General features: G+C 36.5%; 4 protein-coding genes across 5 annotated transcripts; 1 reads left to right on the top strand and 3 right to left on the bottom strand.

Annotated features, from left to right (window-relative positions):
- Positions 2,030-10,708, bottom strand: LOC105174760 (phytoene dehydrogenase, chloroplastic/chromoplastic-like). Of its 2 annotated transcripts, none has more exons than XM_011096948.2 (15): positions 10,376-10,708; positions 8,515-8,792; positions 8,299-8,431; positions 7,585-7,673; positions 7,432-7,489; positions 6,977-7,132; positions 5,540-5,688; positions 5,226-5,345; positions 4,461-4,674; positions 4,263-4,365; positions 4,000-4,047; positions 3,729-3,774; positions 3,075-3,262; positions 2,756-2,918; positions 2,030-2,422 (listed from the first exon to the last, which is right to left on the bottom strand). In XM_011096948.2, exons 2-15 carry the CDS (start codon positions 8,752-8,754, stop codon positions 2,360-2,362), a joined length of 1,770 nt encoding a protein of 589 aa, XP_011095250.1. In that variant the 5' UTR covers positions 8,755-8,792; positions 10,376-10,708; the 3' UTR covers positions 2,030-2,359. The 2 variants fall into 2 exon arrangements, with proteins under 2 accessions (XP_011095250.1, XP_020554015.1); XM_020698356.1 differs by lacking the exon at positions 10,376-10,708 and adding an exon at positions 8,886-9,001.
- LOC105174759 (uncharacterized protein YnbB-like) lies at positions 11,773-15,813 on the bottom strand. Its single transcript, XM_020698544.1, is given in 12 exon segments — positions 11,773-12,302; positions 12,465-12,557; positions 12,805-12,924; positions 13,043-13,129; positions 13,220-13,441; positions 13,531-13,608; positions 14,012-14,161; positions 14,255-14,368; positions 14,480-14,595; positions 14,598-14,730; positions 15,423-15,536; positions 15,637-15,813. Coding segments are annotated over 12 exon segments (1,449 nt in total). The 5' UTR covers positions 15,799-15,813; the 3' UTR covers positions 11,773-12,242.
- LOC105174758 (lysine-specific histone demethylase 1 homolog 2) lies at positions 16,299-20,031 on the bottom strand. The gene is made up of 2 exons (XM_011096947.2): positions 17,883-20,031; positions 16,299-17,724 (listed from the first exon to the last, which is right to left on the bottom strand). Exons 1-2 carry the CDS (start codon positions 19,426-19,428, stop codon positions 17,006-17,008), a joined length of 2,265 nt encoding a protein of 754 aa, XP_011095249.1. The 5' UTR covers positions 19,429-20,031; the 3' UTR covers positions 16,299-17,005.
- LOC105174757 lies at positions 21,754-23,153 on the top strand. The gene is made up of 2 exons (XM_011096946.2): positions 21,754-22,092; positions 22,176-23,153. The coding sequence occupies exons 1-2, from the start codon at positions 21,858-21,860 to the stop codon at positions 22,898-22,900; spliced, it is 960 nt and encodes a 319-aa protein (XP_011095248.1). The 5' UTR covers positions 21,754-21,857; the 3' UTR covers positions 22,901-23,153.

Below are 23,153 nucleotides of genomic sequence, written 5' to 3'. Positions count from 1 at the left end.
ATTAATGATGTGCCCAGATTCATCAGAAAATTTGGTATCGTTACTATATCTTTCAAAATTAGAGGATACAGAAACGACTAGAAACTACAGTTGGGGCAGTGCTGTATTTGCATTTTTATATCGTGAATTATGCAATATGAGCACAACAGGTAAAACTGCAATTTGTAGCGCACCGCAACTGTTACAAGTAAAATTTAATTATTAACTTATAAAGAATTTAAATTCTATCCGCTACTCGTTATAAATTTATTATACATTTTATTTAAATTATACTTATATAATTTATTTTTTTTACCATAAAAAAATAATTAACTCCGCATACCTTTCATGAAGGTGCAAAAGTTTAAAATTTATATCACGTTGATATATATGAAATGTTTTGTAAAGAAAATACATGGATGAATCATCATGAATTGATTCATAATGTTTGGCCCACAAGGAGGGCACGTGACGGTGCATGGAGCATGGGTACCACCAATCAAATATGTATAAATCTCCCATAAAAGCCTCATATATATATATATATATATATATTCCATCAAGCACAAATCAAGATGAATTGAGTTGTTTTGTTTACGATCGGATTGAGTCACTAAAAAAATAAGTTGAGTTAGTATAGATTTGATTGGTATTAGGTTGGTTCTAAGCATTGAAACCTAGAGCCATCTAAACATAGTGGTCCAGAACTACCTAGTCTTGAGCTAGGCCTGTTGGGCCATTTTTTTTAAATAATAACAATACATTGTATATAATTTTCATTTTATTCTTCTACACTAACTAATCTAGTAGTTTTTTTTATACTTTTGAAACTTGAAAAATTATTGTCATTATTGATTAATTTCTAAATTCTTAGTACTTTAATTCATTAATACTTTTTGTTTATTTTTTCAAAGTTTATTATAAATATTTTTTGAATTTGTTATCATCTAAATTCATTATATAATTTTAAATATTATTTTTTCTAGTTAGGATTTTTTTGTAATTTAATTTATTATTTATTTTATTGCATAATACTATTATTTAAGTAATTATTCAAAAGAAAATTTCTATTTCATAAAAAAAAAAAAAAGAGATAGACACATTTGAGCTTGATCCAGGTCTAGTCTGATCCTGGTCCAAGCCTTAAGTGAGTCGGTTCAAGGATGATACATCATAATATCTGATCTTGACTAGTTCTTGGACCTCATAAGTCATTCGTATCCTGGGACAATTCCCACAAACCTTGGGAGCATGCAATTCATAGCTGGTCACTGCACCATCAAAATTAACATTTAGAAGTTGTCGATTTCTTTATCACATTTCTAGCTGTCTGTGCAAAAAGGCATAGATTAGTCTAGACATGGTTGGATGGTAATCAAAGCGGAGAGTAAAAGAATGAAAAAATCCCACCAAGTGGTAGTTGCTCTCTTACGAATATTTTACAAATAGCTCGTGTATAATGAGTCTCAACTTCATAGATACAATTAAAAAAACTTTTTCATAGTCAATGACCGAATTGAGATAGGTAAGTATATTAATCAATGAACTTAAATGTTCTGAAGTACAGCTACAGTCAATTATCTTATCATGTGTTGAAGGTGAAATTCACATATTCAAGCTTTAAAGCATTTCAGCATGTGACTGAAATCTCACTGGAGGTCATTTGCAGTAAGGCATATGATATGCAGAATCTAAGCCATATTGAAGCCACCTTGCAATCACCCAAAGGAGAAACTTTCAGAGATGAATGCACCATTGTGAGAACCCATATGTGCTGTGTCTATAAAAATTTTAGAACCTCCCCAAGAACTAGTCCCCATTGAGTCCAATGGCTGCCACCCTGTTCAAAATTCATGAATAAATGAACACAACAACCAACATGACAAACTGTATTGGTGAATAGAACTTTAGAGTTTTATGATTCACTGACAGGCCTCCATTTGTGTATGTCAAATAGAATAGTAGGTGCAATAGGATTTGGAATAGAAATCTCATAAATTTTCGAAAATCTTTTGCCATCTCTGGTGATTCAAACTGCCTCACTCACATTTCAATAATTCGCATCTTGTGGGAAGGCATACTGAATGAAGAATTACAATGAATACTTACTGTTATCATTTAACTTCAAATCACCAATTAGGCAATTGTAACAACTGTTATTTCCAATTCAAGAAAGAAAAGATTTGAGTTCAGCATCTTACAATTTGGAACATCCAAGTACGACGATCTAATGTTTCCACACCACCAAAAAAATGTTGAGCCAATTTTCTTATGTTTCTATTTCGTTGAGTCTAACATGTACATAAGCTTCATCCTTATCTTTTGTCTTCCATGAATCGATCGTGCGCTGCAAATATAGCACTTGAAAAGTCCAAATGCATTAGGCAAAGGTGGTTTGAGGAACCTTCTTCCTCTGTCCTTTGGCAGCCAGCAATTCATAATCCTGAAGAAATCAATAGTGCATTCAGCCACACATAACCCTTTCATCATAAGAACAATACTCAATCACCTTTGATGCTGTAATGTAGCTAGTACCACATAAGGTTCAAAGCTCCTTTACAACACAAACACTTCTAATACACAGCTTATTTTTGCACATGTTTACATAAAAATCATAAAAGAAGGATGTATGTTGGGCTCAGATGTAGAATAATAGTTATGAATAGACCAACCATAAAGGAGATGAGTAGGGACATCAATGATGAAACATTAGAAATTAAATGTACCATGCTTTGTTTTATGTCCAAGACATCATAAAATAGTCGGTAAGGCTCACCTTTACAATTGCCTGAGCACAAAGCTTTCCTGATAGGGTGGCACCTTCCATCGAGGCCAAGTATTTTTGCTTTGTATAATCACCAGCTAAGTAGAATCCTTCTACTGGAGACTTTTGTAATGGACGACAAGGCTCAGAGCCAGGTGTAGTTTTATATACAGATCTGCAAAATAGAACTTGAGTCGGGTTAAACTGACAGGAAAAGAAAAAAGGGGAAAAAATGCAATATCATCATAGTGTTGGATTTTTCATCACAAGCTTCTGCAATTTAACATCAATAGCCTGTGGCAAGTAATAGCTATTAGCATTATTCATTTACCGTGGAGTTTTAACTACATGGTACTTCAATATTTTTGCTTTGCTCTGATCAGCAGAAATTTCATCAGGAAATAGTTTTGCGAGTTCCTTCATTGTGGCATCAATGATTTCTTCATTACTGCGTGAGATCCATTCTTCTGCCGGTGCAAAAACCAACTCCAACATGGATTGGTTAGGGTTATAGTATTCCTGACAAAAGCATTGATGCCTTGATAAGCAGAAGGGACATAAGCACAAATGAAACAAAGCAAGATAATTTGAAAAACAAATTCCTCAAGAACTGCATAACAAACTACGCAAACTAGTGTGCCAAACTGAGCTGTTAGAAAAAATGCCTAACAGTTCATATCAATCATGTTTAGTCCCAATCTTATATCCAAATTGCTCCCGGGTTTCTCAAACAGTAACAGACACCTTATTATGTTAGAAATAACTGTCCTCAAAGCTCGAGCAATAGCAGAGTGGCTTACAACCTTGAAACAAGACAATGTAATATATTGTAAATCCTCGAGAAACAAAAAGGAGAAATTTTCTATCTCCCTGACTTGGGTGAGATAAAAGCCAAAAAAAGATAATTCTAATTACTTTATGGATTTTGGTGCTCTTAAGGAACCTTCTTCTAACAAAACGACGAAGATGCAGGTTTAGGTATTACCTTACAAGTCACTGACATGTCAGCATATACACTGAGAAGTGGACTTCTGCATACAAAAAAAGAAAAGGCATGAACAAGTAGCTCAGTGGGATCTTACAAAGAAAACCCAACACGGTAGATATAATAAGTTAGTAACTGTGATGTTATTGAATATTGATACAATTTTATAATTGTTGTATTATGTAGAGTTGCTAATCTGATAATTACATGTATTTTAGCTGAAAGAAGTTCATAAAATAATATAAGTAACATATAAAGTGAATGATCATACCTGCTGAAAAGTAGATGATCATATGTGTTCTTCAGTTTTCTGTCAAACCTGACATTACCACACTTACATGTCATCTCAGTTTATATACATGCGACAAAATCAGATCCAGTGTTCATAGAATTAAAGATGCTTTATCTTTTTCCTAAAGGATAACATCACCTGTTGATGCAGTTACCATGGCATTAGTTAATACTATCACTCTACAAGTAATGTAGTGCAAACTGCCTATGAAGTAAGTTCTGTATTAAAATTGCAAGACTAACCATATGTGAACATTTATAACTGGAACTCCGACTAATTTCTCCAATTTCTTGAAATATTCAATCTCCCTCCAGTCCTCCGGTAGAAGAAGCTTCAGGACATCGACTAACCAGGATAATGGTTAATCAGAATCTTATACAGACTCAAGCTAAATAACAGGGGTATATATATATGATGGGCTAGGAGAACGAAGGCTCTACCTGGAGTTGCAAATACATATGCATCTCCTTCAATCACATTTCCATTATTTAGTATGAAGCTTTTGACACTTCCATCTTTATCTAGCTCAATCTTTTGTATTCGTGAGTTAAGTCGGACTTGGCCACCACGAGACTGTATATGATCAACAATTGGCATGCATAGTCTTTCTGGCGGATTACCATCCAAAAAAGCCATCTTTGATCCATGCTTCTCCTGTTGTTTTATCAAACAGATTGGAGTCTGTGTCTTTTGGTCTAATTCAAATGAATGCCACATAAACTTACTAAATCATGAAAGTAAAGACCAACCAGATGATTTCTTTATTATGGATAAAAAACGAGTTCCAAGAGTATATTCATTCATGCAAGTCTTGTATGATTAGTGGTCATTTAGACAAAACGAGTATGATATTAAACAAAGTGAACAATGGTTGTGCCAAATAAAAACTAAATGCGAACTATACTCACATTCCATGAGAACTTTACATGGCCTCTTTGTAGCTGTTGCTAACCTATAGTCTTAAGTTGAAGTGATCAAGGAACCTTAATTCTTACTCTGTGAATTCCTATTGTGAACTTTCATAGTGCAAAGCAACAGCTTCATGCTATACTAATCATATTTTGTTGTCTGTAGTGCATTAATTTGCACTTGGAGATCGAGTGAAACAGGGAAATAGAGATAGAGATAGACACACACACACACACACACCACAGAGAGAGAGGAGAGAGAGAGAGAGAGAGAGAGAGAGAGAGAGAGAGAGAGACCTGCAGAAATCGGTTCAAAGCAATCAAAACACATTGCATTGAGAGCTCATCAGGGTTTATGAAGTTCAGTGCCTTTGACATGGCAATGAACACTTCATCAGTAACCCTATCTGGTATGCCCTGAAATGATCAGGATTTATGAATTATTAACTATACCATGGGGATCAAGAAATGATGGCAAATGAATTAGTGCAGAGAAAAATAATTGAAATGATATTTATGTTTCTCAAAATAAGCAAGCATCGTCAAAATGGAAAAGTTGTTCACTTCATTGTACAGCACAATAAGTTACCAGTATAAGAAACCAAGCATACCTGCTTTCTCATCCAGTCTTCAACTGTTATTCCATCTTGAGCCTCGACATAAGACTGACCGCCAATTATGGCTGGCAAGAGCCCAATGGCAAACTTGATTTTCTCTGGCCAAGTAAGCATTTCATTGTTCTTCAGGATGGCCCATAATCCTGCCAATAGCATTTTAAGTGAAGGACGGGAACTGGAAAATTGACAATTCGTAATTAATACTATGACCACATACTATCCCACATTCAAGGAACTCATGATTTTTCAGGTGCTCATGCAGTTTATCTTAAGCACAGAAGACAAAATTGTCTCAAAAATAACTTTCACGTAAAAGAACCTTTAAAAAATGACTTTTTGTAAACTTAAATAAGTATATTATTCCTCCTATGCATATTGGTACGCACACTTTAATAGCAAAGTGAGTGAAGATCTTCCTCGTGAATGGGCAAAGATACAGAATCAGGAAAGGGAATACAATGGATCCCAGCAAAGTCCAAAGTTCACTGTAATATGATAAATTTCTTCACTCAACAAGAACTTTCAATCTGTTTGCACACTAAGCCCCTGTTTTTTTGTCGGGAATGGAATATTATACACGAAATAAAAATGCAGGGAATTTGATTGCTGGAAATCTTATTCCATTGCAGATATTTGGATACAACAAGGTATTTAATAGAGAAATCAATCAAATTCCTTAAAAAATGTTTGGTGTGTTACATATGACAAAGGAATGGAAAATATATATATAGATAAGTTTAATAATGTCCAAAAATAGTTTTATTGGTATATCCCAAGGGAGTGGAAAACAAAAGATAGGTTTTAGATTCTTAGATTTTCTATGCATATTCATAATTTGTGGGGATTTTGTTTCCATTTCCTGTTTTTTTAAACTATCTAACCAAACGAAAATATATGCTACCTGGGATTTAAATTCCCAAAAAAATGCCATTCCCACTAGACCTAAGGGTAATGAGAAACAAATAATGCAATAACTCAATTTATGAATTCATGATGCGAAGAACTATCACATTATTTGGATCTGTGTTCACAAGATCATCACCAGAAAGTCATCTACTTCAAACAAATGTAATATATAAGATAGTATATAAGTACCCACGACAGAAGTCAGGAGATGTTGATTTGAGTCTGATATTTGGGCATATATATCACTGACTGCTTGGAAAGACTTAACTAGACAAAATTTTGCAGGATAAGCTGCTGAAGAGGGTAGCAATTATGCATCGAGAAATGACCTCCACACAGACAACCAGAATGTAATAAAAATATGAGGCTTTATTATCTAACATTCTTTTTTTTTTGTGCGGTTAAAGTGGTGTATGGTACGTCCTTATGTAATGTGCTGACAAGATTTATAATAATACGAATCTTCATTGTGGTATGGTAGGTCCTTATGTAATGCATCCTTAGCTTTTGCAAAGACAGGCTCACCGTTTATTGGCGATGGTAAGACTTCGGGAAAATCAAACCGGCTGAACTCTCCTGGCTTGTTTGGCATTGCAAATATCATAGAATGCTCCTTCCATTGCAACCTGTCATTAATGCCTAGCTCTCCAAACAGGTTCTGAATATTTGGGTAAGCCCCAACTAAAGCAAATCACAAATAAATAGAAAGTCATTTGGCGCATAGGAATGTCATCTATAGATGTAGGAAGCTATTGAAAGGGTCCTTAAACAATAGCAAGTAAGAAAAGTTAGGTAAATACACAATGAAGATTTGTATTACTATAAATCTTGTCAGCACAGTTTCCAGAAGTGCATAAGTGAAAATAAGAAATCTAACAAGATATGCTGCAATGGAAATAAGGCGATTCAGTAAATTAAGCTTCGTTGCATTAAAAAGTTTAATGAAATTTTGGAAGTCAAATTAGGGAAATCAAACTTACAGAATATATGTAGGCCAGTCTCATACCAGTCTCCTTCATCATCTTTCCATGCAGCCACCTGGACCAGACAGATGTCCATAAAAGAAGATATGTTTGAAGAACAGAAAAGTTTGTGAGAGAGTGAAATTCTGGAGGCTGGAGCATATTACTAACCTTTCCACCCAGGACATCCCTTGCTTCCAACAGTATTGGTTTATGGCCTGCATCTGCCAAATATTTTGCTGTAGACAAACCAGCCAAACCTACAAGTATTGAACAGCTCAGCAGTTTGGGGAAGAAAAGAAAAAGGAAGAGATCTATCAGATAATACTCTGTAACAAAAAATCATGTGAGACTTCTAGTCATTTTCAATATTAACCAGAAGTGGCACATTGTGACATAAGTGAAGCTACATCAGATGTAGCAAGATAAATAATAAATTCATTGCTCGGGAAGAGGCTACACTATTCTAGGGAAAACATTAACAGGAAGCACTGTCTTGAGGTTGCTATTCTTACTCAACTGTTTGGTTTTCTTGCACTAAAATAAGGGACTGATCAAAGGATGTGAATTCAACAAGAACCATGAACTAAGAGCATGGGGAAACAGGGTCCTTATTTTTGCATTCTTGTTGTTGGATAATATTTGGTACAGCGACATGGGAACAGAAATCAAATCCAATTGCTTATCAAGGAAAGGCAAGAACCAGAAATAAACTACAAGTATAATATTTCTTCCTAAAGGAATGAGAAAAAAATCAAATTAAGTAAAGCATAAACCAAAGTAATTCAATAATAGCATAGGGAAATTTGTGAAAACACAAGAAATACAATCAGCTGATACAAAAACAAGAATAAATAACTGAAAACTAGAAAATGCTCATCTCACCTGCACCAACAATAACCACTTGCAATGGCTTGTTTGGACGGGGAGAAGTACGAAAAGATGAAGATAAAAAAGCAGCTTCCAAATAGTTGATTGTATTCTCAAGTTCTGGTCTCGGGAAGTCAATGCAAACAACCTACTCAACAAACATAGCATCAAGGCTGTCCTTTATTCATGACATATAATCCCAACCATTTGAACAACATTTTGAGAGCATACTTTCAAAGGGAGCGGATCCCTGTTAGATCTTGATGTAAAAGCATGTACAGGAGGAATCCTTAATTGAAGGCCCATAGCATCACCACCAGCAAACGACAAGCCATACATTCGAGCAACAGTGCTGCTGCTGGACCTCCTAGAGGTGCAGCCACTTGTCTTGGCAGATCGTGAACTCCAAATATTGGCTATGTTATTTGGTCTGCTCAGGCTGACAGCAGAAACATGTCCAACTTGGGCCATTTTCCAAATTTAGGATTTGCTCTCAACCAATGCTGCCCCTACAAAATCACTGCTTAGTTAACATTTATATCAAGAATTTCAGTAAGTAGCAGCAGCAATCAATACTAATGACTAGGAGCAACCCATACTACCTATCCCAATCTTCCCTTGGACCATCAGTATAACCCCGGTTCTGACAACATTGGGGGAAAAAAGTAGCTTTGACCGCTGAAATCAAGACATCTCAATTTCAGCTCCTGACTTGAGGCATGTGTGCTAGTTGCATGCATGGTTTTCTATGTATTAATATCCCATCGTTTGTGATTCAGCTACAACAAATTTTCGTTCATCTTCAGAAAATTTTCATCTGAAAAATGTGATTCTTCATCGGCAAAAAGTTTTCGTTCAGCGGGTTTATTTGTGAATGTTTAAAAGCTCTTTTATTCGGTTGGAAACCCAAAAATTGATAGCAATAATTTTACTACTCTTAATAGTCCTCTCATTATTTTTATGTGAAAAAAGTTACTCGAGTTATTAATAAAATTTATTTTTAGTAAAAAATTAAATTTAATATTTTTTTATTAATATTGACAAAAATAATATTGTGTCTTTATTAATATTGTGTATAAAAAATTGACAACAATCATATTACATGATTTTAACCAAGCAAATTTTTCAAAAAAATATTTATTATTTGAATGTAATTTTTTGAAAAAAATATTGCGTGACTAATTTTTGTACAATATGATTAATTGACAATATTGCGTGACTAATATCGACCAAAAAAAAACTATTGTCTCTTTTTAATATCATGTACAAAAAATTAACAAAAATAATATTGTGTCTTTATTAATGTCATGTACAAAAAAATTGATAATAATCATATTGAAGTACCGATACTAAATAATTTTTTTAAAAAGTAATTATTATATATCATGATTTTAATTATTTTGACATACGCACATATTTATTATTTTTATAAAAATTAGTTGATTTAGTTACTTCGAATAAAGTTACACAATATAATTATTTTCAATTTTTGTACCAATATCAAAGGACATGCAATATTACTTTTGTTAAGTTTTTGTACACAGTACTAATAAAAATATTAAAATTTATTATTAAATTAAAATATTTTTGGGAAAAAGTACATTCAAAAAATAATTATTTTTGAAAAAAATGCTTGGTATCTACTTTAACTAAAGTCATACAATGTGATTATTGTAAATACCTTTTTCTCTAATTCTATCTCACTTTTCAAATAACCCTACTTTCGTAATTTTTTTTTACATTATTAAAATATTTTTTTCTAAGGATCTCTGGATACCATCAGACCTAATGTTTAAAGTAGGGTCCATCCCGCGAAAAGCATGACAACTAAATAAAAGATGAAAAACACAAAAGTTTATTGCATTCATTCAACACATACAAAAGAAACATGGAATAACCGAATGCTTTCCACAGCTAAGAACTCAAAATCTTCAGCGTCTCAACAAGTTGAAAAAACCCCACTCAACTACCATAATCTTGTCTTTAAAGCTCAGATACAACGCGCACTCCCAGTCCACAACACATTCCCACAGCAAACGAAGACACTGAGAGAGATATACCACAAAAGCAACAAGGAAAAGGGAACACTTACGGAGTTGTGGAGAGTAAAGGTTGACGGGAGATGTGAAGAAATCAAGAACAAGAACAGCCCACTGCTGTTTGCTTGACGAATGAACCCAGAGATGATTGAGCCTTGACTTCAAGACTTGAATATATACATATATATATATACATCGAAATTCACATGTTTATTTGAAAATGGCAATAAATACGGTGGGATGCGTTGACAATTCGTAGGCTGTAAAAGCAGAATATATATATACATATATATATGTCGATTGGAGTCGTTGATGGGGTTGGTTTGATTGTTATGTTAAGGGCAAGAACAATAACAATTCAGCGAAAAAGAAAAATTAAAAATATAGTAAATAAATATGCAGTTTACCCAGAGATTGGGGAACGTGAGGTTTATTGGATTGAAAAAAGTCTTACCATTGAATTCTGTTTACGGATCAGCACGTGATTGCTACTTGTCTCGGATCTCGATAGAAAATTTGAAGATTTTGAAAACAGTAATTTACAAGTAGCCCTGCAACAATTATAAATAAATCGCTATTTTTTAAAAATTATTTATTTTTTAAAATAATTAATTAATCTTTTTAAAATTAACAATTATCTAATAAATACACCTCATGACAATCAATTATAGAAATGTTTGTCAGATGACCGTAAATTTCAAAAAAGTATTTATACTTTTTAAATAATAAAATATTTTTTAGAATTATGATCAAGATTAGGAAAACCAATTTGTAATATAACCTTTTAAAAATTGTAGAGGATAAAATAATGACATACCAGATGGCCCATCACTTCTGGCAATTAAAGTCTACCTAGAAAAGGAGATTTTAGTTTTAGAAAAGTTGAACATTGACAGAAATATGTGATGGGTCGAGTACTACTACTTCATGAAGTAATTCGTTAACGTTTGGCCCACAAAGAGGGCACGTGAGGGTGCATGGAGCATGGGTACCACCAATCAAATATGAATCAACTGACCCATACAAGCCTCATATATATCTGATTGCATCCGTGACATCAAGTACAGATTAGTTATTTCAAGAAATGAAACACAAAAGGAAATTAAAGTGACAGTCTTTGTTTGTGCTACTACGTGTACACTGTACAGAGTAAAAAATTAAAATTCTAAAAGTTTAACAGTTCGAACCATGTTTTTCTTCAGTGCTCTTCTCTTGCGACAAATTCTCAGTTCACTATATTTCACAGCAGAACTTTGATTCCCATGACTCCATGAGGATAACGAGTACAAATTTGAGAACTAGATTGATACATCATAATATCTGATCTTGACTAGTTCTTGGACCTCATAAGTCATTCGTATCCTGGGACAATTCCCACAAACCTTGGGAGCATGCAATTCATAGCTGGTCACTGCACCATCAAAATTAACATTTAGAAGTTGTCGATTTCTTTATCACATTTCTAGCTGTCTGTGCAAAAAGGCATAGATTAGTCTAGACATGGTTGGATGGTAATCAAAGCGGAGAGTAAAAGAATGAAAAAATCCCACCAAGTGGTAGTTGCTCTCTTACGAATATTTTACAAATAGCTCGTGTATAATGAGTCTCAACTTCATAGATACAATTAAAAAAACTTTTTCATAGTCAATGACCGAATTGAGATAGGTAAGTATATTAATCAATGAACTTAAATGTTCTGAAGTACAGCTACAGTCAATTATCTTATCATGTGTTGAAGGTGAAATTCACATATTCAAGCTTTAAAGCATTTCAGCATGTGACTGAAATCTCACTGGAGGTCATTTGCAGTAAGGCATATGATATGCAGAATCTAAGCCATATTGAAGCCACCTTGCAATCACCCAAAGGAGAAACTTTCAGAGATGAATGCACCATTGTGAGAACCCATATGTGCTGTGTCTATAAAAATTTTAGAACCTCCCCAAGAACTAGTCCCCATTGAGTCCAATGGCTGCCACCCTGTTCAAAATTCATGAATAAATGAACACAACAACCAACATGACAAACTGTATTGGTGAATAGAACTTCAAAGTTTAATAATGATTCACCAACAGGCCTCCACTTAGCCTTGTTGTAGAAGCAAAGATTATAAGAACAGCAGGAGAAAATGGTAGTACACACCTGACAATAAACAGCAAACGGCTCCCTCAGTGGTCCATCACATGAAAGTTCACTTGTACTTCCATCAATAAAAGTTCCATCAGCAAATATCACCTATTCCACGAGTGATTTTTATTTGAATCAGATTGTCTCAGAAGCTTCATATGTAACTTCACATGAAAAGGCATATATAAATCACATTATATTTAAATGATTAGAAATTTTTCTTTCATCAAATGAATTTGTTGATTAGTAAATTATTGCAAGTGAACAAAGAATACTCAGCGCAAACAACTATGACAATTATAGTTCCACGGTCTGTTGCAGTGCAGCAGTTGTATTGAAATGCGTGTAAAGATACCTCAGACGCATAGCCAGGAGTAGCACCTGCTATGGGCTTTGTAAAAGAACTAACAGGAGAACTTCTCTGCACGGCCTCACAGAAGGCAAGCAGGCGCTCGCGGCTTCCAAGCTGTACTGCCTGAAGGCAGAAGAAAGCAGTATCAAATCAGCGTAAAAGGTCAATTTGAACTGCAATGAAGTAACCAATTAGTGTTATGTAATTAATTACATTTTAGATGTAAATATACTAAACAAACCTGAACTACATCATGGCGAGGAACCCGGCGACCTGGTTGAACCTTGTATCCTCGACCTGCCATGACTTCAGCAATCAGAAGGCTTCCCTGGTAATTGATTAAAATGTCATTGACAGGGTAGAGATAACAACAAAATGAAAAGAAGAATATGATGAAAATAGAATTAGGATTACTTACCTTTATTGCTTCGCCAACCATTTGTGGAGCAAGAAACAGACCTTGAAAAAATATTCTCATAATATCTCCTGGAGTTGAACCACAGTCAACTCCTAGACCTGGTGCGGAGAGACGAGCAGCTGCTGCTGCTACCCATTTTTTTCTTCCAGCAACATACCCACCACATGGCGCAATTGTTCCACCAGGATTTTTTATAAAACTTCCAGCAATTAAATCTGCACCCTGCCAGCCACCAACAGTATATTGTGCTAAACTTTGACACTCAAAGCACTATTATGAAGCAGAAATCACCAAAAGCCAATGCTACATACCACCATCGAAGGTTCCATGATCTCCGTAAATTCACCATAGCAGTTATCCACCATGATCAAACAATTTGGATTCTGCAACTGTAATTGCACACTAATGGTAAGATGACTAGGACAATTGACCACTTCATACAAAAACAGAAAGAAATATCCAAAGAGAGAGAGAGAGAGAGAGTATGTGAAATTTGATGCTAAAATAAAGTTTGATATTTGATGCTCAAATAAAGTTTGATATTTGATGCTCAAATAAAGTTTGATAAGCTTTTCTCATCACTAGCTGCAAGGTAAGATGACTAGGAACATTTATCCTTTCGTGAATGGAGAGAAAAATCAACCAAAAGAATAAGTTGATGCCAAGAAAAGTTTGATAAGCTCTTCCAACCCCTAGGAAACCAGGTTATCCCTTATCCCATCTTAGTTAACAGAAGTTTACTGAATCCAATACTGATCAGATCATATAACAGAACTGGTTTTCCAAAGTTACCTTGATTATCTTTATTGCCCTTCCTATTTCATCTACACTCAAGCTGCGTCTCCATGAATAACCACATGACCTCTGAATGAGTGCACATTTTGTCTGAGGTCTCAAAGCAACCCTTAGGGCACCCCAGTCCAGTCCACCATCCTCAGAAAGCTGAAACACAATCAATAAGAGCCAGAAAATTAACACTTGTGAGAGAAACAGAAATCTCAACATATAACTGAAAAGGTATCAGCAGCAACATACTGGCACTTCTCTGTAATCTATTCCAAAATCTTTCAAAGAACCTATATTGTCAGAGTCTCTTATTCCAATCACCTCCTCCAGTGTATCATAAGGAGCTCCAGCAACTGCCAGAAGCTGGCCAATGATCAGTCTAAGCATGTTATAGATACAGCTGAAGCACGCAAATTGCACAAACAAAATATAAATACTTAGGAACTCGAACAGCAAGAAGGAAATGAAACTTACCTCATCTCCTGGCCTTAGAAAAGCAAACAATGCACAGGTGATTGCATGAGTACCTGAGAAAAACTGGCAGTGAACAAGAGTAAGTAAGAAAGTATTATCACCCCTATCAAACAAAGAAACATCGACGGGAAATGGCAAACCTGTGCTCTAACAATTGCAGATTCAGCACCAAAAATTTCTGCAAAGGCTTGATCAAGCGCCTCACGCCCACCGGCTTCTTCATGACCATAGCCTGTGCTGCCACCAAAGTGCTGATGCCATACATAAATTGCATGGTACTCATAAAAGCTTCTAGGATTAAGCTAAACAAATGTACTTGACCGGCAAAGTAATGTAAGAGTGAAAATATATCTGCATGACACAATTGTTTATGTTTTCTTATACTCGTGTAAGTCACTAGGTGATCAGGCATTTCGTTGATCTTTAAGAATATTATGGTTAAACATGATTGTTTATATTTTCTGATAATCATGCAAGTCGCTAGGTGATCCAGGCTTTTCATTGATCTTTAAGAATATTATGGTTAGACAATCTCATAGATTCTACAAATCATTCAACAAAATACAAAATTATTAACATGTTACCCAACACTGCTTTAGGTGGGTTTGCATTATATGAATGATGGTAATATGAGTTAGAGGCCTTTCAATCATCAACATCACCACTTCATATTCTAATGGTAAATAAAGGTTGAAATAAATGTCTGGTGCACACCATTGAGTATATATACTAAATTAGTCAACAATTAACTTCATTCCAGCAAGAAAGCATGCAAAAAATTTCAAAATTCTGAAACCAAACCATCCTCTTCATTAATGTCTCGCCACAATCAGCATAGTCAAAATTTACGTATCGAAACCAACACAATTTGCAGAAATAATGGTAATGAAACGTAGACCAAATAAGTAAAGGAAGCGGAAATTCTGCGAAACGCAACGCCTACATGAGATCCAACACGACCATTCTGAAAAGCTTTAAGCACGCGCGCCGAGTTGCGCGCCACCAAATTATCCACTGCTCGGAACTCCGGGTACAACGAGTCCACTGCTTTCTCAACCTACACAAATTTCCAATCAATTCACGAAAAGAGAAAAAGAAAAAATTACTCGTCAGTCGATTTTTTGATAAGGAGCACTAAGCCGGTGTCCACGTTGTACCTCAGGAACAAACGTTTGTTCCTCGCAATGGAGAGAGACAGCTGAAACCCGAGACTTCCGGCGGGCAGAAATTTTGGCTCCGGTATAAGCGGTGGCTGCGCAGGGTAAGGTGAAAGTGCGCGGAGGATAAACGGATGTGGTGGAGGATAAGTACAGAAACATTTTCTGAATCAAGCTTTCAGAGGAAAGACACTTCTCCCAGTTCTTAGTGTTAATGCAATTCAAAGCCCATTACAATTTGGGTTAGAGTATTGGGCCCTTGTGGGATGATGATGTCTGTATTAAAAATACTTTCTTTTTCACTTCATGTCCACACTGTTGTCAATTTTGGCCCAACATTTAGTTATAATGATAACTATGAGTTTTATTTTTAGTTTTTTGTAATCAATAAAAAATGAAGTCAAGATGAACCCATTGCGGCTACTCTAAGGAAACCTAATCACCACAAAATGTTATTCCTGTTGTAACTACTTCACTAGGGAACTTCAAATGTTTCTTCATCAAAACTCAACGGGGCATTGTTCAATTTGGTTACATAACCCAACCAACATACTGCGATGAAGTGTTATATTCTGGCTACCGCTGCTTGAATGAAGATTATCGGACGATGAAGTCATTACCTAAATATATTTGACCAAGGTTCAGGAATGTGGGTCTAATTCATATTATTGACATCCTGTGTCATTTTCTTCAGCACGATCACACATCCGGCAATTTTGAATCAGAAAACAATTAATTACCTCTAGTTATATACCTAACTAAGAATTTTTAACCTAATTCGAAAGTTACTTGAAATGGACCGAGAAGGAATTATAAGCATGCAGCAACTCTGTAGTACTATACTAGTACTTAATAAAGCACAAGAAGAAAAGAACAGATACATGTGTATAGTAGGGTTTCTACTTTCTAGTGTACAGGGGATCAATGTGCAATGGATATTTCAAAACAATCAAAATCTGTAAGCAGAGGGCCATATTCAGTTGCCGCGGGAAGCTCAGATTCTCTTCGTCCTGCTGTCCTGCTCTATAAGGTGATGACCAAAGAATCTTGGACAAAGAAAGGGGCAGAGATGGAGGAGAGAGTCTACAGCTTCGAGAAATAGTTTCAGCATTGCAGAGAGCTCGTATTCTTTAGAGAAACCTAATCAAACATATCATTTACCAGATATAGTAACCTATTAATCAACACGACCATCTGGGCAAGTTACAAAACAACAACTTTCATTCCGAGATTAACTTCCATTGCCATCTATGCAAGAGTCCAACAGAGAATCACAGCATGCCAATTTTCTGGCCATCATTATGTGCTTATGCAATAATTGACAAAGAAATCTCCTCCAAGAATCTCGGCAGAATATTGGTGCATCTCGTTATCCAGCAAGTATGCGAGACCTACTCCTACTTCTCCTTGAACTAGCAATATTAGAAATCAATGTGCTACCTAAGAGTCCGATAGCATTGGCCCCCATCAACTTCAGGCCGTGCTTTTGGCACAGAAAAGATAACTTATTTGAATGTCCTTCAGTAGCCTGCTGCAAGTCTTGTGCCTGTTCACGAGATATTACTGTATATAGCTGCACCGGTTGATTTAACAACTGCTGACTGCAAATCTCCTTCCCATTACAGTCGTCACTGATATATCCATTGCAGCATGTGCCAAGAGTCACTTGCATTAATCCCAAAGATTTAGGGTCTCCAGAGGAAAGATCAAACACAAAGCAAAATTCTTCAAATGCTAGATCAGGTCTCTTGAAGAGGTCTAACAAAATATCAATGTTCTGTCCCAGATTCTTCTGCATGGACTTCCTAGGATTATTTTGCCTAGCCCTTGTGGCTTGGAGGATTCGAGAAGCTTCTCTAAGGCCACTTAGATAAGCACCATGCATGGTGGCAGGGTACTGCCTAGTTGTGGCCTCGCCACCGAAAAACAAACGGCCACCTACAGGTTCTGCAAGGATATCATAGTCGTTTCCAGAAGACTGGACTCTGATGTGCGAATATGAACCATAAGAAAGAGGATCAGTTCCCCATCTAGTACATATTGATTGTAAAGGATTAGGTACATGAATTCCCTTGGGAGCGTATATGCCTGTAAAAATGGAATAACACCCAAGAAAGCTCAACAGAGAAACAAAAAACATAAATCAAAGTTTTACAGAAAGAACAGGAAAGAAAATAAAACCACAAATGCATTAATATCAATAGACTAATGAAATGGCATAAAAGCACCAGCATTAAATAATGTACCTCTGAGGATTCTCAAAACGTGATGAACAGAAGAAGCTGGGTCTGTGTTTTCAAAAAGTTGTGCTGCTTCTCCGGCTACCAGCGCAACAAGAACCGGAGCACCAGAAACAGTATGGTAGCTGTAAAACAAAAAGAATTCTCCCCGATGGTGGCTGGATTCTCTCAGTGAGCCAAATGTATCCAAGTCCTCCCCCCAGAAATTATGGGCGAAAACCATGGCCACCTTATTAAGCAACCCAAACCCGAGTCTTTCTATTGCTGCTAGCTTCTTTTCAGGTAAACCAGGTTCAAATCTGATTTTTCCTTTTTTCAGGACTCCAAGGGGGACAGTGCAAAGGACCATATCTGCTTGAAACACTTGATTCCCTGCAATGACCTCAACACCTTCATTGCCATACCTAATGGTCTCAACGGTCTTACCATATAAGATCGGAACTCCTTTACATAAAGCTCTGATTAATCTCCAGTTTCCACCTGCAAGAAAACAGTGGTCGCCTCCCATTTCATAAGGATCATCTTGGTCCCAATAAGCAGCAGAAAGGTTTGAAAGACTTCCAGCATTGGAAAATTCCAGGTTAGCAAAATGCCAATCAAGTAGTTGTCTTTCCTCATTGCTTCTAGCAACAGCATATAATTGTCTAAGTGTGTCTAGAACTGAACCTAGAGAAATATTAGCCGCATATCCACCCATTATTTGTCTAAGTTGGGTAACTTTGTCAAGCAGCTTATTAAAGATGAGTTCGACCTCCGAATCAATTTTTTCATCAACGGGTGTTCCATCCGGTTTGTATAGAGGGCACTTATCTCTGACCTTGTGAAGAGGAATCGAAAGTTGTCTGGCTAGAACTCCAAGAGGGTTGGCATGAATACCAGTTATTACACTGCCACCAAGGTCAACAGCAGCATAGTTACCCTCTTGACCCATCTTTTGAGTGTAAACTCTTCCCCCAGGTCGGCTCCTACCTTCGAGGACGAGCACTTTGAAACCAAAGGATCTGAGCTGCCTTGCTGCTGCCAACCCTGCAAGTCCTGCTCCAACAATTATCACAGAAGCCTCCGTAGTTTCCTCAAAAATTTGAGACTCAAATGATGCCGAAACCCCAAAATTTATATAACCATTTATTAGAAGGAAGTCATAAGCTGCATTCATCAAGCGCGCGTAGTCATTACTTACGGTTTCCTTAATCTGTGCTTTGGAAAGCCATGAGTGCACATTGTCCCTCCACTTTGCAAGTATGTGGTTCCTTACAACTATGTAATCATTCTGCTCTTTCCCACCCAATTCACTCACAACCCCAGCTCTTATTTCTTCATCAAGTAACTCGTCAATTGGAAATCCCAAAGACAATGCTATCATGGCTTCGGTCTCAGTTTCCTTCTCTAAATCTTCCTGTGTCCTATTTTTCTTCTTCAAAGAACCACCCAAATGCTTCTCTATCAACTCATCCATCAAATTCTCATCATAATTTTTTGAGCCCCTCTTCCTTCTCAATAACCTTCTGGAACCTGGATTATCCAATATAGGGGTATCCCCAGTTTCCCCCATTGTTCCTGAAACTTCAATCTCGTTCAAATATCTTGGACTTTATCCCCACAATGAAGCCTCATTATACATTTCTCAAGAAGCAACCACATGCATTATAAAACTTCAAAATATCAAGAAGGTTTTCCGCTCATCAACAAAACACACGTGCACTCTCTTCATCTACAAAAGTTTTCTTTTCTTATAATCGATTCTAATCATTTGAGACTTGCCTTCAACTGACAAAACCAGAATTCAGCGTCACGTACACTTAAGATTCACATTCCTACTTCAGAATCTCTATCTTTCCATTCAAAAACACTAGCAAACCCCATTTTCACTACGAAGAACTCAAACCCCGGCACAATGAGGGAAATTACACCCCAAACTTGAATTTCAAATGAGCACTGAATTCTCTCAACTTTCTAACCAAAAACTCAACGGCACAGAGCGACTGCAAACAGCCAAATTCCGGCCCAGGGTTCGTAACAGGGGAAGAAAACGTACCGTTGAGGGAGCGTCAAAATTTGGTGAGACACAAATATGGTTAAGCGGAATTAGGGTTTAGTTTGGGAACTATTGCACCGTCGCAGCGCTTGCAAGGCGAGTTGACTCGGGGAAATTGGAAAGTGTCCGATGTGATTGGAGGGAAATCACACATTTGATGGGCTCTTAAATAGGCCCAATTAGGAAATTTCTTACGGGCTTTTTAATTAGGCCTCAGGACTTGTGTTTGAGTTATAATTGGGTGCCCAGAAGAGCAGTCTGCAGAAAGGTACCAATCACATGGGCTCACCAAAGTCCATTAAGTAAGGCCTCGTTAATCGTGAAGGGATTACGGTGTTGATTATTAATAAATGATAACATAAGGAACAAATTATGATAAGTTTATACAATATTTTATTTACTTGACTGGACCAATAAATGTTAAAATGTCATAAATGCCCAAGTATATTTATCATGTCAAAAATGAGAAAACTCCTACTTAAAGTAAGTTTGGCCGAATCAAATTTATCAATGAGGAAGCGTGATACACTTGCTCACTATCTATAAATTCATATTAATTACACCATAAATATATTGTACTTATCATATAATTAATTTATATTCAACCAAACTCAATCTGTTCCAAACAATATGAGAGACGAAGATTGGTCCGTCGCCTGATCATTATGTCGGGCCTACTCCTCTAGTCCATGGTTGGACTAGTCAAAGTAATCGAACCATTGTTCATATCTGAAATAGTAAATGACTCCTTATTTATGAAAATTATTATTATTATTTGTTAATTGATATTTTACTTGAACTCTTTCTAAAGTAAGAGGACCAAATGTCTGATAAAATTATCTTTAGATTACTTTTACCTCTTCTCAATTCCCAAATGTGATTCTTCACTTTATTAATGTAACTATTTGGACTAGCATAAAGATATACAAGTCATTTTATTTGGTTGGCACGAAGCATTATTCAACAATTTATAGATATAACTAGAAAATGCGGGATTCTAGTACAATAAACTGTCCTCTGTATGTGTATGTGTGTGTGTGTTTTATCAATTGAAGTACTAATTGAAGGTATTATGGTTAGAATACCGAAGGAGGAGGAAACATAGGCAAGAATCCAGGGAGTGTTTATGGAGCATAACAATGCATGTTGTCAACTATCAAACATCTGCCCTATCTTTACTCTCAAAATTCTAATTTAAATTAAATTTTGTCCAATTTTAATTAATTATATAACAAGTACAAAATTGGTATTCAATTTTTTTTTAAAAAAAGTGATTATTTATATAAAAATATATATTATACTTAGTAATTTATAATTAATTTAATTCAATCAAATTTTAATTTAAATAAAAATTTTGCACCTCCACTCGGCACACAAAATGAGTACTGAGTTCCACATGTATCTCCCTTGAAATAAGGTACCCTTGGTAGAGACAAGCATGTAATGTAGGTATACTAGTTGTACTAGTAGCAATATTCAATTAGCCCTATTCTAGGAGCAAGTAATAATTTCATGAACACTGTCTTAATCTAGGCACACATCAATCTGGCCGTAAATTTGGTCCAACCTATTAGGCTTTTCACCCAGCACTACGTACTAATGATTAATCAACTTCTTTGATCACGGATCAGTCATCATGTGACTCCTTTTTCACAAAAGACCAGACATATAAAATGTCAACTGCAAGTTGATTAGTTTAAAAATAGGCCTTACAGCACCAAACCCATTGACCCAACAATAACAATTTAGTACTCCACTACGAAGACTTAATTCCAAATTCCCATGCACGCACCTAGCTGGAATCGATACAAGTTCAGACAGAGCACCCACCAGATCTGTTTAGTATTTTATGTTTTAACGACCCACAAGTCCAAGTCATTGCACTCTATATAACGAAGGAAGGAGTGTTTAAGTTATTAGTATAGATCTCGATCGGAGAAAACATAATGAAGAACCTAATAAGCAGCAACTGTTTCCGTTTCATTACCCTTGTGCTACTCTTTCTGGTCTGTGTAGTCGACGCCCATGGAGATACAATAACCTGCTACACCAGGAAAAGTCCGTGCTTCCTCAAGCAACTCAAGTGCCCCGCCGAGTGCCCCTCCAAGCAACCCACCAGCTCCTACGCTAAAGTCTGTTACCTCAACTGTAACTCACCCATATGCAAGCCCGAATGCAAGAGTATGCCGACATTCTTATTTATATTACATTCTTTTTGCTATTATATTACATTTTTGCACTCCATATCAAATTTTAATTTGCAGATAAGAAGCCTAACTGCAACGGCCCCGGGGCTGCCTGCCTGGACCCCCGCTTTATAGGCGCAGACGGGACTGTCTTCTACTTCCACGGCCAGAGCAACCACCACTTCACCTTAGTGTCAGATCCCAATCTTCACATCAACGCCCGCTTCATCGGCCTACGCCCCGTCGGCAGGCAGCGCGACTTCACATGGATTCAAGCCCTCGGAGTCCTCTTCGACGCCCACACTTTCTCCGTCGAGGCAACTAAAGCTCGAAAATGGGATCAAGAAACCGACCACCTGAAGTTCTCCTACAACGGCCAAGAATTAACCGTTCCGTCCATCTGGGAATCCCCGGAGAACAAAATCAAGGTGGAAAGAACGTCGGAGAAGAACAGCGTCGTCATCAGTTTACCTGAAGTGGCTGAGATCTCAATCAACGTTGTGCCCGTGACGAAGGAGGATGACAGGATTCACAACTATCGCATACCTTCCGATGATTGTTTTGCTCACTTGGAAGTGCAGTTTAGGTTCTATGGCCTGTCTGGAAACGTGGAGGGTGTGCTTGGGAGAACTTATCAGGCGGACTTTGTGAACCCTGCGAAGCTGGGCGTGGCGATGCCGGTCGTGGGAGGTGAAGATAAGTACAGAACGTCGTCGCTTTTGGCTACGGATTGTGCGCGCTGTATGTTCTCTCGGGGTGCAGTTTTGAGTGAAGGAAATAGCGTGTCAGTTGAGTCTGTGTAAAACAGACGAGACTGAGCGATTGGGAGAAAAGAATGAAGTGCTCAGGCAGCGCAACTTGTGGCCAAATATGTGATTTTGTGAGAAATTTATAAATGGTTGTAGAAGCATGTTATCCACCTACCATCTACTTTTTAAGTTTTCTACTTGATTGAATTTTTCTTTTTCAAGAAAGTGATAATTGTGGAATGTATAAACAAAAATATGAATCGGAGGAAATAGTTCATTCGAAATTTAAGTATAAATTTTATTTCAA

Source organism: Sesamum indicum, linkage group LG12 (assembly GCF_000512975.1).
Source record: "Sesamum indicum cultivar Zhongzhi No. 13 linkage group LG12, S_indicum_v1.0, whole genome shotgun sequence".
NCBI lineage: Eukaryota > Viridiplantae > Streptophyta > Magnoliopsida > Lamiales > Pedaliaceae > Sesamum > Sesamum indicum.
This window is presented reverse-complemented; position numbering and strand designations above follow the sequence as displayed.